Source organism: Sebastes fasciatus, chromosome 3 (genome assembly GCF_043250625.1).
Source record: "Sebastes fasciatus isolate fSebFas1 chromosome 3, fSebFas1.pri, whole genome shotgun sequence".
NCBI classification, from domain to species: Eukaryota; Metazoa; Chordata; class Actinopteri; order Perciformes; family Sebastidae; genus Sebastes; species Sebastes fasciatus.
The window spans coordinates 11,959,789-11,975,751 of record NC_133797.1 but is presented as its reverse complement, the minus strand read 5'-3'; the positions used below and the strand labels follow the sequence as shown (position 1 = coordinate 11,975,751).

Genomic DNA, 15,963 nt, shown 5'->3' with positions numbered 1-15,963 from the left:
AAATAGAGAGAGAGAAGAAAGGGGTCTACATTCCCATACACTCAAACACACATTTTCCTGTCTTAGACTTTGATTTTTAATTGTTGCCGTGAAATTAGTGTCTACTGAACACACTCAAGGCCAGCAGTATCTTGTCGTTTCTCACACACGGTGCGTTTTGTCCTCTTACAACCTCTGGCTTCTTGTCTCCTGGCTCCTTGTTGTTGTTGTTTTTTCTCTCCGCTTTTTTCCCGTTCTCACATGCAGCGGAGGCTTTGCTGTGTGAACACACAAGAGGCCGAAGCCACTTAACTTTGACTCTGTCTTGCTGCTTCCTCCTCGTCTCTGCTCTCCTTGTCTTGGCGACTCACCTCCACAGTTCAACCAATTCAGTTTTCTCATTTCCTGACTCGTTTCTCTGCTGGTGTCTCTCTGACTCCAGGTATGATAGTGTTTAGCTTCTGTGTACTGTACATACCGTTAATACAGTGTATGCAGTGTACAGTTCAATATTGATATCAGTACTGGCCTCAAACTCTAGTAGGCCTATTGGTCAGGTTTGTGCATTTGTAATATTTTTAGGGCTGTCAGTCGATTAAAATATTTATTTGCATCTAATTGCATGATTGTCCATAGTTAATCGTTTTATTAATTGCAAATTTATTTCAAATTTTTTTTATCTGTTCAAAATGTACCTTAAAGAAAGATTTGTCAAGTATTTGATACTCTTATCAACATGATTGTAGGCAAATATGCTGCTTTATGCACATTTGTGTATATATTTATTATTGTAAATCATTTAACAACACAAAACAATGACAAATATTGTCCAGAAACCCTCACAGGTACTGCATTTAGCATAAAAAAGATATGCTCAAATCATAACATGGCAAACTGCAGCCCAACAGGCAACAACAGCTGTCAGTGTGTCAGTGTGCTGACTTGACTATGACTTGCCCCAAACTGCATGTGATTATCATAAAGTGGGCATGTCTGTAAAGGGGAGACTCGTGGGTACCCATAGAACCCATTTTCATTCACATATCTTGAGGTCAGAGGTCAAGGGACCCCTTTGAAAATGCCCATGACAGTTTTTCCTCACCAAAATTTAGCGTAAGTTTGGAGCGTTATTTAGTCTACTTGGTGATACGCTAGTATGACATGGTTGGTATCAATGGATTCCTTAGGTTTTCTAGTTTCATATGATGCCAGTATCTTCACTCTAGTTTTGATAAAAAAAACATACAACCTCTGAACCGATTACGTTAATGCATTAAAGAAATTAGTGACGTTAAAACTAATCTGCGTTGACACGTTATTATTGCATTAACTTTGACAACCCTAATTATTTTCCAATAATTACGTATTTTTAAATGAAAGGAAGAAAATCAAATGTGCTCTAACATAGCTGAAGAATGTGTGTCTGCTTGCAGGTTTATAACACATTTAAGCAACAAGGCAATTCAAAGTGCTTTACATAAAACATCAAAAGCATCCAGACAAAGTGCAAAAAAAAACAGTGTTTTTAGGCAATTCTCCTTCACATTTCCTTGCAAATTATATATATTGTATATATATTTTTTCATTTTAAATAAAGAAACAATCAAACAAAAAGGAAATCTATGATTTAATGAAGTGCCATACATGAATGTATGAATGTGGGCGAGTGACATTTACAGTAGATTCCTCATCAGTCGTCTTCTTCCGCAGGGGTTTATTTCCTACTGTTTAATTGGAAATCATTCCCATTAACTCACAAACGCAATTAGCCAAATTAAACCACTTATGACATTATTGGGCTACTCACAGCTTCATTGTCACTGGAGGTTTAAAGCTGAAAGACATCATTTTGGCCTCAGTACTCAACGTGTCACTTGAACATTTTATTACTTTATTACTTATTTATTACTTTTATTACTTTTACACCTAAAGGTCAGGTTACTCATTTTGTTTTTTTTACAAACAAAGCCATTGTTACAAACTACATGTTTGAAAGTTGGCATTTACTCGGCAGGAAGAGTCATGCAAATGTTTGATATTGGTTGCATTATGGGAAATGTAGGATCTTGTGTTTTTGCTGCATCTTTGATTTAGACCATTCTGTTAAAAATCTGTCTCACGTGAGTCCCCCAACTTCATGAAAGAGTGCCCTTTTAATTTGGATGATTTTCATTATTTAATTTTGATAAAAGAATTACATGTTACTTGGGGTGTTTGGTAGCTCTAGGGCAGTGGGCTTTAACTCCCTGTGTCTATTGGAATGGCTAAATGTTCAAAGATTATGTACAGAAGTTTGATAACACAAGTTCACTTTGTAAACCTGTTTAAATTCCTATCCAATCAAATTGGCAGACATCCCGCCCCCTTCTGACACAAAATGATTATTTGCCAATCAGCTGTCAATTAAACTGTATAGTCTAGAAGGGAACCCGCAAGCTGGGGAAACTCTCGCGAGATGGTTAAAGGTTCCATATTGTAAAAAGTGAGATTTTCATGTCTTTTATATTATAAAGCAGGTTTAAGTGCTATATAAATACTGTTAAACTATCAAAACGCTCAATATACAGAGAAATACACACAGCCCGTATTCAGAAATTATGCGTTTGAAACAAGCCGTTAGGATTTCTGTCCATTTGTGATGTCACAAATATACAATATTTAGACCATTACACGGTTTTAAAGAGTTTTTGCAAGTTTTTGCAGATCAAATTTCGCAATTTGCAGGTTACCTTGGAGAAACGACCCAATTAAATGAGTTCCACTGCTTTCACTTGTGGTTACTAGAGTGACGTCTTAACATTAGGCGATGTTAGCGGACGAGCAAGCGCGCACCAGATTTGACAATGGCCGCCGCAGAAAGCCAGGCGAATAAAAGGCAAAATATACTGTTTTCATGAGGAATGGGTAACAGGTTTTTTTTTCACATATGTGAATGCGATGTGTGTGTCTCATTTACGGTGTCAGTCGATAAAAGATGTGACGTTAACGCCGAGCGCCACTTCACCAAAGTCCACGGTAACTTTCATGGGACTTTCCGGCTGGCAGCTAACCGTTAGCCGTCTACTAACAGAGGAAGTACCGTTAAAGGAGCTGAAAGCAACGCTTAAAAGATGACAGTCTCTGTTTACCAAGCTTACGAAGACGGCAAACGCAGCAACAGAGGCTTCGTTTAGTGGCACACATCCTAACGAAGCACAGAAACGTTATTAAAGGACCTTAAAAGTAAGACAGAAATGATGTAGGCTATTGGCGATCTTTAACTCGTTGCTATGAGTAACTCTCAGCCACTATCATTTTGTCAAATTAGCTCTCAGAGGCAAAAAGTTTGGAGACATTTTCTGTCACTCTCTACTGGCTGCCAGGGTTTGAAATTAGCACCAGCCACCAGCCAAATACTGGTAAAATATGCAAGTGGCTGTTTGATTTGCTTCACTCACCAGCCAAAAAAACATTAGTAATCTATTGAGTGGCTGCTGGATTTTGGAATCCATCAGTCACAGTGGCAGCTGGACCAAAAAGTTAATTTCCAATCCTGGCTGCCATATAATCAAAGGAATTACTGTAACTTACATACCAAGTTCACTGAACCCACAGACTGGTAAACACATTGACTGAATGAACTGAAAAATATTCAAAGGTAACCAATTTCAACTACTTTTGTAGTTGCTAAAAAAGTTGATAGTTATATGTGACCTCAACTGTATTAAAATGTGCCATCTCAAAGAAAATGTTATCCAGAAAATCCTGTACTTTTTTGTAGTATTGTTCTTTGTCACATCTACGTCATATTGAATGTGTCTGATTTTACTCATCTTTACCTCTTTTCCTTCGAGCTAAACGTGTCTCTCCTTTCTCTCTCCTTTGTCATCGTTACATTTAATTTCCCAGCACTTACGCAGCCACATTAAATGGTAAATGACTTGTAACGTCTGACGATACTGTGTGAGAGTGTGCGCCTGCAATCATCTTTCCCCGTCATGCATTTTAAATGTGGACATGTTGGTTTGTTCCCGCAGAGATCTTTCCAAGAACCACATCTCCTCCCTTGATACCAGCCTGCTAGATCGTCTCACTGGCCTCCGAGAGCTGTGAGTACGCTCAGCATTATGTGTTTCACATAGTTTCACCTACACCCAATCTATCTTCATTCCTGTCGATCTATCTAACTCTCTATATATATATATATATATATATATATGGTATCTTCAACCCAGTCTATCTCCATCCAAGTCATGTCAATCTATCTAACTTTATATGTATTGATCTTTATCTTTAAGGTATCTTCAAGGGAACAGGATCAATGTTCTCCCCAGAGGGGTATTCTGCTGTGGGCCGCTGTCAATCCTGTGAGTACAAAGAGAAGATGAGGACCTGGCAAACCCAAGGTCGAGAGGAGAGGAGGTTGAGGAGGATGAGGAAGATGAAAAAGAAAAAGAAAGCAGTAGGGAGAAAGGCTTGGTTTAGTCTGGATTTAAGTAGGCAGAAATCCCTGGTGTAAGCTAGCTGGACCAGCGAGCATTCACACAAAAAAACACACAAACTATATACTGCACACACACATATACACACACGCATGCACACACACCAATCACAGCGTGATTAAGTTCAATTACAGCTTACTGCTCCAGGCTCCCGCTACCTCCACCCCTCGTTCCATCTCTCCCTTCCTCCATCCATTACCTTATTTCTTCCACCCATTGAATGGGCGTTTAAGCACATGTGTGTGTGTGTGCGTGTGTTGAGAGAGGACTCTGGTGGTTTCCATCAGCTCCTTCCAAAACCACCACACAACGGCCCCATTATGTAGCCTACTGGATGGAGAAGAGAGGGAGGGAGAAGGAGATCATGAGTGGAGAAGGAGTAAAGAAAACGAGAGCGAAGCATGGAAACAAAGCAGAAAGAAACATCAAGTCTGAATGCTATCCCTTACTCAGCACTTCACTTGTTTGGCGCTTAGTTTGTTTTTCAATCACTCGGTTTTGTGTTGTGTTATATATCTGAGTTATAAGAGTCATTATTTTTTATAAAGAGGACGTGAGAATGTCTTCTTTGATCAACACAAATCTAAATGTCACTGCGTGACTGCATCAGTTTACAGTCGGATAATGTAGAAGAAGCAGTTTCACATCTTCCTTCATCCAATGACTCAATTATTGGCTTCATGTTTTTTTTAGTCGATGGCAAAGCCACACCACATTCATTTTGCCACAATGACGGTATCACAGTTATTGCCACAAATTAGTGCAATCAAAAAATACTTGTTTTGATGTCAACAGCAATTTGTGTCTTCTGTTTCCATCAGCGATTTGAGTAACAATCAAATCACCACCATAGAAGAGAGAATATGCGACAACCTCTGCAATTTAACACAAATGTAAGTAATCACACTTCATTGTTTTCTTTTCTCTCTGTATCTCTTTGTCTCCCCCAATAAATATAGACATATGACATGATAAATCACATATAAATAGACCCTATTTATACACTCACATATAGAAGCATATGTCCAAACAAACGCGTACATCTGATCACACATGCTTAAATAAGCAGCGCGTTTCCAGTTAGCTCGCCTACACAAGATGAATGAAGCTTTATTTCAGACTGGAGTGGGAGGCAGTGAGTAGTAATTATTCCTCACCAGGACTTTATATGAGTTCTTCTTGTGCAGAGTGTAGTAGAGCGAAGCTAAATGGGCTGGTCGGTAATAGACACATGTCATATAATGTTATTGGTCTTTCTTTCCTCCTTCCATCTCTTGCTCCATGTATTCATCCTTGACTCCCGAATATTTTTTTTTCTCCTTTTCATCTGTCTTTCCCATCACCATTTCTTCTTCGTGTCCCATAATTTCCCTTCATACTCTATGCCTTTTAACTTCATTGGCATTATTTCTCTAGTCTGCCATAGAAAAGGAGTGCAGCTTTTCTATGGCAGACATTCTGATATGTCCAAGGTCACATTGGCTTTCGAGCCTCATGTGTGAACTGCTCAAAGACGCGTGCCGAGAGGCTCTCCGACACTCGCTGATGCCTAACAGACACATTCCAGATATCTAGCATGCTAAATATCTGGACCTGTCGGGGACTCCGGCCATGAGCTACAGCCAATGAGAGCGCAAGACACGGGTTGAGGGGAAACCTGGCGGAGGAGGGTTTGCCTCTAACAAGAGGAACTTTCTGTATGTGTTGCATTTGCAACACGGAGCAAAGTTGTTGTTGAATAAATAGAAAAATAGACGTGTGGAAACCGATGGAAACAGGCTATTTTGTGATCACATATGCCAACAACATCAGTTGTGTGTCTCACGTATGGTTCATTTATCATGTATTTCTCAAGTGTTTTTGTGCCAAAATGTAGTTTGGAAACCTCCTCGGGGATTCCTCCCCTGGTGAAAGATCTTGTAGTGTGTGACCCCCTGTCTCCAGTCAGTCATGTAGTGTCAAAACCACAACGACTTCAAGACTCCCGATTACAAGACAGCAAGTTGTATAGTGTGAACTGTACAGAGATCTGACGACTGTGAAAGTTGTATAGTATGAACTTTGCCATGTAAAAAGTCTGTAAGCAAGGGGTTGCAAACGGTTATTACAGATACAGATAGCTTTATTTATCCCCGAAGGGCGATTCAGTTTCTGCAGTCCACCTTCATACTGCACAATCATCAATGACAGAGGGAACACAGTAGGTGGCATATGGGGAGGTGCAGATCAATAAAAGTACAAGAATAAAAACATTCTCAATAAAAACAATAAATACAAAAATAAAAACAAGACGAAATGGAAGAAGAAAGGAATAAATAGAATAAAGTGCCAAGAGTATTGCACATTGCCAATTACATTCCAGGAATGTACCTAATTGCAAACACGGACAACCATTATATGGTTAGTGCAAAATAACTTTACATTCAAGTTAATAAAACATTTTTGTTATCGTTCATTCAAGATAGCTACTCTGCGTTCGGCAGTTTAACGGTGGAAGGAATGAACGACTTGGAGTAGCGGTTTGTCTTTCCGGGAGGCGGCAGATAGCGCCGCCCTGAAGGCAGTAGTGTAAATTCACTGGACAGGATGTGGTCGTGATTAATAATGTTTTTGGCCTTCTGGAGAACACGTTTCACCCAGAGAGAATTTACTTCCGACTCCTCCAAAGATGTCATATTGAACTACACTTTGTATCTTGTGATATTGACATTATGGTGTAATCAATCATTAGCTCATAACGCTACTGACCAAAGACAGCTGGGCGCAGACGCAGCCTCCAGAAGTCCTTGTCTTATGGTGAAGCTTTGGCTTTTCATACTTTTCTAACTCTGAACAACGTGACCAATGTGCAGAGTTGGAAATTAACTTTTTTGTCCACCTGCCGCTGTGGCTGGTGGATTCCAAAATCTAGCAGCCACTTGCATTTTGACCAACATGTGGCTGGTGCTAATTTCCAACCCTGCTAATGTGCCAGCAACCAAGATACAGTACAACATCTGAAAGGATCATTTTGTTTTTGTTGGATGGTGTATTTTACAACTTTTGGCAGGAGATAGATGTTATGCTAACCATTAGCCAACTGATATTATTTCTGTCATCAAACATCCATTAAGTCAGCAAACAAGTGTATTTTACAAAAATGTTGGCATATTATTTTTGATGCAAAAGCTGTGTAAAACCTTTTTTTGAGTGTTGTTATATCATTTGCTGTGGTTGTGCTAACATTATCTGTTAACATGTCCTCCTCTCCTCTAGTGACCTGAGCAGTAACCCATTTGATTGTGACTGTAAGTTGTTCCGGCTGGTCAGCTGGCTGCAGGAGAAAGGGGTGCGAGTTCGACGGCCGGACGCCATGATCTGTAACCACCCTCCTGAGCTGCGCCACCAACCCCTGCTCAACATCAGCCTGCTCACCTGTGGTACGATGCACATGGATGCTAATGCAGGCACTTGCACATGTTACATTTACATGTCACAAAACTTCCAAATCTTTTACAAAAAACTTTTTTCGTTAATCTCCTTTCCCTGTTTGGCAGAGAACCCATCCTGCCTTTCATGTATACCATGATAGAAGTAGTTGAGGGACGTCCTGGAACTAAAATTAAGTCTTTCTAGCAAGCTGAACTCAGGGAAAGAAAGACATCAAGCACGTGCACTTGATGATTAGCCACAAAAGGCCATGAAAATGCTCAACAAATGTGAACCACTTTTGGGGTTTTTAAACTCAAATCCAAAATTGACTCAAGGCCAAAAGTAATGTTATGCAATCCTTGTGGTGACGAATTCAGACGTCAGAGGAATAAACTACTCACAAGCTGACCTTTTTTGATCTCTTTTGCTGGTTTGAACAGAGAAGGTCTGATGCTGATTAAAGTTATAAATGAGATATGAGATTAAATATATTTGCGCTGCGTTGACTGATAACCGTTTCTTCTTATCCTTCTTCTCCAGGTCTCAACTATGCAGCTTGTCTTGAGGACAGCAGCAGTGGAGGAGGGGGACGGAGCGAGCTTGTTATCTTCTCTTCCTCCACACCCGGAAACTTCACACGTGAACAGTGCAACAGTGTGTGTTTTGCTGCATCACACCGCTACGGGGGCTTGGGGGAGAGCCACGAGTGCCTCTGCAGCACAAACTCCGAGCCGAACTTCATCAGCGAATCTCAGTGTTCCGCTGCCTGTACAAACCCCCATGTTATGAAGGTATGCAGCACACAGTGGTCTCAGAGATCTTCAGATGTCAAAGAGCTCCTTTAGTGGAGTTTCCTCCTCTTGCTTTGTTTCCTCTTTTTGTAAACACAACATTCAGGATTTCCTCTAAAGCTTCCTGTAATCTACCAACAACTTCCGTCTGTGGCTTGAATGACTTCCCCGACATCCTCAGACTCAGTTTCCCACAGGGCTGCTATACAGAGCAATTCAAGAGAAGCAATCCAAGACTACAGCTGAAAATCTAATTTGTTTATTTTAAATCAAAGCAGTTCATAAGTTTTATTTATTTAAAACCATAAAGATAATACTAAAAACCACAAACATCTTAACAATTAACAGTGAGGAAGGTTTTATTTGACTTTTAAATACTTGTGCTTGTGACCCACAAAAGCCTCCTCTTCCTCACATGGTTCCTTCTATGCACAGGGATGTGGGTGGACTCTGGCTCAGGACGTGTTTGCGGTGGACTTCGCGGTCTCAATGAAACCTCTCCCACTGCAAAGTGTCCACGACCGCATCAGTTTCTCCGCTGGGTCCTCTGTCACTCCGGTGACAATGTCCTGGGACTTTGGTGACCTTTCGTCTCGGGTCAACACTACAGGAACAGATGTCACCACAGCAACTCACAAATACGGACTTCCGGGACGTTATGCGGTCAGTTTGATGGCCTGGGCTGGACTCAAGGAGGTGAGTGAGAAAAAATAGGAAATCATTTTTTCATTTTTTTATACAATATTATAAAAAAAACTTTTTTTTTCTCAAGTTTTTCAACATAATGACGTGATTTTAATATTTTGTTTAGGGCTGTCAATTGATTCAAATATTGAATCATGATTAATTGCATAATTGTCCATAGTTAATCGCAATTAATTGCAAATTAATCACACAATTTATATCTGTTCAAAATGTACCTTAAAGGGATTTGTCAAGTATTTAATACTCTTACCAACATGGGAGTGGGCAAATGCTTGCTTTATGCAAATGTTTGTATATATTTATTATCTGAAATTTATTAACAAAACAAAATAATAACAAATATTGTCCAGAAACCCTCACAGGTACTGCATTTAGCATAACAAAATATGCTCAAATCATAACATGGCAAACTCAAGCCCAACAGGTAATAATTTGCCCCAAACTGCATGTGATTATCATAAAGTGGGCATGTCTGTAAAGGGGAGACTCGTGGGTACTCATAGAACCCATTTTCATTCACATATTTTGAGGTCAGAGGTCAAGGGACCCCTTTGAAAATGGCCATGTCAGTTTTTCCTTGCCAAAATTTAGTGTAAGTGTGGAGCGTTATTTAACCTCCTTTGCGACAAGCTAGTATGACATGGTTGGTACCGATGGATTCCTTACGTTTTTAGTTTAATATATTACTAGTATCTTCACTGTAGCTTTAAAACTGAGCCCTCTACAACCTAAAAACCATAATTTGTGTTAATGCGTTAAAGAACTGAGTGGCATTAAAACGAATTTGCGTTAACACTATTATTATCGCATTAACTTTGACAGCCCTAATCTTGTTTCATATTTGCATTTGTTCAGGTACGTTCAGCACGCGGAGAAGTGACCGTGACACTTCCTCCCAAGCTGGAGCTGCGCTGTCCGACTCTTGCTGTGGCCAATCAGAGCCTAGAGTTCACACTTGTGAGCTGGGGTGCTGTTGGAGTGGAGGTAGACTGGAAGATCTCAAAGGATGGTGTCCAAGTTGCCAAAGGTGAGATACACAAACACACGAGCTTTAAGCAGCTAATGACACTGATCGACAGTCCATAAACTTATCAGCACCATGCTTCCCTAATTGTCACTTAGTTTGCAGGGATAAATCATCAACATTACATTATGAAAGGATATTCATAGGCGTTTTTAAACCTGTTTGTTGCTTGGCAACGATAGCATTCATTTGGAGTCGTGCCTCTGTCCACCCGATGAATGCAAGTCCAATATTCACTCTCTTTTAGCTTTGTTTTTGGTCTCTACCAACTCCTGAGGTAAATATCTGGCTTTTTAGTTCACCACTTAGTTGCTAACTGTCTGTCTGCCGTTTAGTCCTGGGCAGGAAGAGTACATTTGGTTTCTTTTTTAATAAAAACAGCGAGCGGTGAGTTAATGTTATCTTTGAAGTTTACATAACGCCAACAAGTAGGTCAGTCTGTTTTTTTTATTAAAGCAGGTCATGAATCTCTCACAGGGTGCACAGTCCCGCTCTGAGCTGGTGTCTCTATCAGCAGAACTCCCTTCAAAAAAACAAGGAAACTAACAGTAACTAATTACCGACCTGTCTTCTTGACTTTAGCAACTCTTCCCTCATCAACTTCTAGTATTGGCTTTGTGAACACCTTGAATTGTAATGATGGACTGTACAGTATACATGTATATAATGTAGGAGGTACCTTGAGGCTTTTGTACCTATCAACATGTAAAACAGGAGTGTACAGTATTCTGACTTTTGAAAGCTTCAAAAAGGCATTTTTGATCAGCTAGAAGTCAAGTCTTTTGACGATCATTTTTTTTACCAATTAAATAATCATTACATCTTTCCATGAAGGTCGTACTATAAAGGACAGAGGGTGTCGTATCCTGTACAAATTGTAAAGCCCCCTGAGGCAAATTTGTGATTTGGGATTTGGGGCTAATAACATTTACTTGACTTGATGTTGCAAGTGTGACTTCAAAACATCTCACGTGAATGTTTTCTGTCCTCTGCCAGCCTCCCCTTACTGCCCAAAGGAAGGGGAGTACCACGGTGAGTCCTCACGCTGTTTCCAGATCGTTCCAGGGGAGTTGAGTTGGACAGACGCTCGACAGCAGTGTTCAGACCGCGGTGGGGATCTGGCAATAGTCAGGAGTGAGGCGCTGCGTAACCTGCTGGCGCCCAAAGTCACACAGTGAGTGTTTTCTGTCTGTATGGGGTGCAGAAAGGGAGTCTCAGTAATTGCTTTTTTTTTTCAATAGTATGTTGTCAGGTACTGAACAGATAATCTGTCAGCTCTGCAGTACAATATGTCATCCCTGTTTGCCTGTCAAACTTAATGGTTCTCATCATGTTGCTGTTTATAGCAGCGACAGTCAAAGAAACATTGTGATGAACTTCAAATCCTCAAAACAGATGTTAAACTTTCAATCAGTGACAATTGCAAAATACATGGTGGTGGGGGTATGAATAGTGTGTTTTACTTTCTTCTCCCCTCCTGTCTGTGTGAAGGCTTCTTTGTGTTTGTATGTGTTGCATGTGCATGCTGTTTTCAAGGGCACTACTTTTCATTTGTCATTATTTACTGTTTATGAACTTCATGCCTTGAAGCTTATTGCTTTGATTTATTTCTCTGGTTTATTTTTCCTTTGTTTTTTTGTCATCTGTTCTTTCATTTATATTGTTCCCAGGCTGCATAAAATACTGACATTTTCCCACATAGTATAGCATGTATTCACATTAGATTATCTGTTCAAAATGTACCTTAAAGGGAGATTTGTCATGTATTTAATACTCTTATCAACATGGAAGTGGGCAAATATGCTGCTTTATGCAAACGTATGTATATATTTATTATTGGAAATTAATTAACAACACAAAACAATGACAAATATTGTCCAGAAACCCTCACAGGTACTGCATTCAGCATAAAAATATGCTCAAATCATAACATGGTAAACTGCAGCCCAACAGCTGTCAGTGTGTCAGTGTGCTGACTTGACTATGACTTGCCCCAAACTGCATGTGATTATCATAAAGTGGGCATGTCTGTAAAGAGGAGACTCGTGGGTACCCATAGAACCCATTTTCATTCACATATCTTGAGGTCAGAGGTCAAGGGACCCCTTTGAAATTGGCCATGCCAATTGGTACCAATGGATTCCTCAGGTTTTTCTAGTTTCGCGTGATACCAGTATCTTCACTCTAGCTTTAAGACTGAGCCCGCTACAACCTACAAATCGCAAGTTGCGTTCAAGAAATTAGTGGCGTTAAAACAAATTTGTGTTATCGCATTATTATTGCGTTAACTTTGACAGCCCTAATTCAGATGTGAACAGATTGTGACCCCAGTCTCATTCAAGGTAACAGCATACAGTCTCTTTCCACAAAATTAGTAATGCTTCTTTAATCTTTACTGCATGTGCTGTACGCCTGTGTGATAAGCACTGGATTTGGCTTTTTGCTTCGTTGAGACAATTTCTGGGCTTGTGTCTGAAGGCCCCCAAGTTTTGGTGTTTAGGTCGAAGAGGGTCGCAAAAAACACATCTGTAAAAGCACAGCTGCATTGTAACTTTAACACCCTGGGAGGAGGAGTCCACAGTTCATGGTGTGTGTGTGTGTGTGTGTGTGTGTCTGTGTGTGTGTGTGTGTGTGTGTGTGTGTGTGTGTGTTAATGTGAGGGTAGAGGCCCTGCCCTCGTAGGCCGAAGTGGATGAGAGAAGAAAAAACCTGCTGCAGATGGAGTTTATCCCCTCTCTCCTCCTCCGCTCATGTGTTCCTCCACCCCCTCGCTTATATAAGGAGCCCTTTTTTTTTTTATCAGGTCTTGTTTTTTGCCACAAAGACCCTTTTTTCTTGTTCCCTCTCTGCTTGTATGTTTTAACCCCTTTCCACTCCTTCAGATGTCATTTTCACAGATGTGAGTCGTCAACCAGTATTGAAAAATCTGAGCCCAAAAAAAAGAAAGAAAAAAAGACAGGGAAAGAAACTGCTTTTATCCGGGTGAATTTTTAGTAGAAAAAAAAAAAACCCGAAGACCAGCATCAAACAAAACGTCTAAAATGTTTGACGCCTGCTTCCATTTTCTCGTGTCTGTCTTTAGAACATAGTGAGTAAGTCATACACCAATGATGGAAAAGAGACCATTTTGCTCTCAGTGAAAGGCGTATGATAGATAGAAAAAAGGAAGCGGCGGAAAATGTGCAGTCCATTAGTGGACTCATGGAGTTCCTGTTATAATCAGACAGACGCACTAAATATCTGACATCCCCTTTCAACATCCCACCGGGGTTCAATCAAAGCCTATTTTCATGCTTTCTCTGCCCTGCAATCATTGATTGTCAAAGGCAAGCCGGTACATAATTCCCAGTCTTCACTGTCACTGATTGAGACCCACATTGATTCTGGAGGTTTGTTTTGTGTATTGTACCATCCGACAGCACTATCACATTCACAAGGACACGAGTGAAAAATTAATTTTACGTCTTTTCCTCATTCAATCTTGAACTGCACGAATGAATCATTTCATTTCAGGTGGAATTTCTTGTTTGTGTGTGCGTCTTTCTGTGTACGTTCCAAGTGATTCCAAGTGAGCCAATTTTCCAGCTGTCAACAGCTAAATGTCAAGCAGTCTGCTTCTGTGTGTAACCTGTCTGTTCCTGCCCCAGGGAGCGAGGTGTGTGGCTGGGCTTGAGTGACGTTGACTCTCCAGGCAAGCTGCGCTGGGCGAACGGCTCAGAGGCACAGGAGGGAGAGGAGGGCCCGCCGCCTCGTTCCCCAATCTCCCGTGGAAACGTGTGCGTGTCCCTCGATCAGCGCGCTCAGACCAGTTCACACCCATGCAACGCCAAGCGGGCCTATGTCTGCCAGTACAGCCCACAAGGTAGGCTCCATACATTCACACAGACACACACAAAATATGGGGCAGAAACAGATTAAATGCAAATTTCCCCAAATCCCTCTGTGCCTTAGTGGTTTGGGGCGGAGAGCAAAGGCTTTCAACCTTCTACACTATCATTTTTATGAAAATTAACTTGTGGCACAGACAAGCGTAGAAAGGAAAAGCAAACAGCCTCCTTCATAACTAATCACAAGCACAAGACTGGCTCCCTGAAGCACCATTCATAATTGGAGGACACTTGGCATTGATACAAATTGCTCCTTGTGTAAGAAGCATCGAGAGACTGTTCTCCATAATTTCCAGCATTATGGTTACATCAAAGTATTATGGCAAAAAGCATTTCCACACTTAATGTAGTATTGCTTATATTAAGCCTGTTAATCGCTTAAAATACTTAATCGCGATTAATCGCATGATTGTCCATAGTTAATTGCGATTAATCGCAAATTATTCGAACATTTTTTATGTGTTCAAAATGTACCTTAAAGGGAGATTTGTCAAGTATTTAATATTCCTACCAACGTGGGAGTGGGCAAATATGCTTGTTTTAGCCCAACAGGCAACAACAGCTGTCAGTGTGTCAGTGTGCTGACTTGACTATGACTTGCCCCAAACTGCATGTGATTATCATAAAGTGGGCATGTCTGTAAAGGGGAGACTCGTGGGTACCCATAGAACCCATTTACATTCACATATCTTGAGGTCAGAGGTCAAGGGACCCCTTTGAAAAAGGGATCATTCTTCACGACAAGCTAGTATGACATGGTTTGTACCAATGGATTCCTTAGGTTTCCTAGTTTCATATGGTGCTTTAAAACTGTGCCCGCTACGACCTAAAAATCGCAAGTTGCGTTAATGCGTTAAAGTAATTAGTGGCGTTAAAACAAATTTGTGTTACCACGTTATTATTGTGTTAACTCTGACAGCCCTACTTATAAGAATTTGTTAAGGAATAGCGTTTTCAGACTAGGCTGACAGGGCAGGATAGAAACAATACTACATGATAAACGTAATAGTTTTGTTGCGGACATATATACAGTAATTGTAATGCAAGTATTCCTATTTCTCATAATTTCTATCTTTTATATACAGCATTTGTAAAGGAACAAAACATTCCATTTATTAAAATATCCACGGGCCTTAAAGCTCTGAAAGCTACAGAAAATGAGCAAACTTCATAAAGTGTTTCATATGTGGCCACTGGATATCTTTACTTGACATTTGATTGCTGTTGCTAAATTGCTGCTTTTTTGCAGCGTTTACTACTTCGAGACGTTAAGTGAGCAACATAATGCGGGGGAGTCGCTTCCAAATAAGTGTTGCTGAATATAAACTAAATTACATTTCGCAAATAACATACACATCCAGGAAATGAAAAAAGCTTTTCAGCCAGCAGTGTGACATTTATATTCCACCCATTGCTGAGTTGGTGAATAGAAAGCCTTCTGATTTAGTTATTATTGTGAAATAGAGCATGTCCTACGGTAAAGTTCAGAGGTCAGTCTCCTATCACTTGGTGCATAAGTTAAACTGGATTTTAGTTTGCTCCACAGGAAGACTCTTAATGAGGCTGAAAGAAATGTACAACAGTCAAATGTTTTCAGGAAAACCAGCACAGTCTAAAACTGCCTTCAAAAGTGAACAGAAAGTCAGTGCCACATGTGTGAAATTAAGTGTATCTGTGAAGCAGGC

General features: G+C 40.4%; 1 protein-coding gene across 1 annotated transcript in view; it reads left to right on the top strand.

Annotated features, from left to right (window-relative positions):
* Positions 1–15,963, top strand: part of pkd1a (polycystic kidney disease 1a) — a 77,775-nt gene that overhangs the window by 20,415 nt on the left and 41,397 nt on the right. The window contains exons 2-10 of the mRNA XM_074628956.1: positions 3,996–4,067; positions 4,257–4,325; positions 5,282–5,353; positions 7,716–7,879; positions 8,412–8,662; positions 9,098–9,358; positions 10,223–10,394; positions 11,388–11,565; positions 14,039–14,253. Of these exons, the coding sequence (XP_074485057.1) occupies positions 3,996–4,067; positions 4,257–4,325; positions 5,282–5,353; positions 7,716–7,879; positions 8,412–8,662; positions 9,098–9,358; positions 10,223–10,394; positions 11,388–11,565; positions 14,039–14,253 (1,454 nt within the window). The remainder of the gene's footprint in view (positions 1–3,995; positions 4,068–4,256; positions 4,326–5,281; positions 5,354–7,715; positions 7,880–8,411; positions 8,663–9,097; positions 9,359–10,222; positions 10,395–11,387; positions 11,566–14,038; positions 14,254–15,963) is intronic.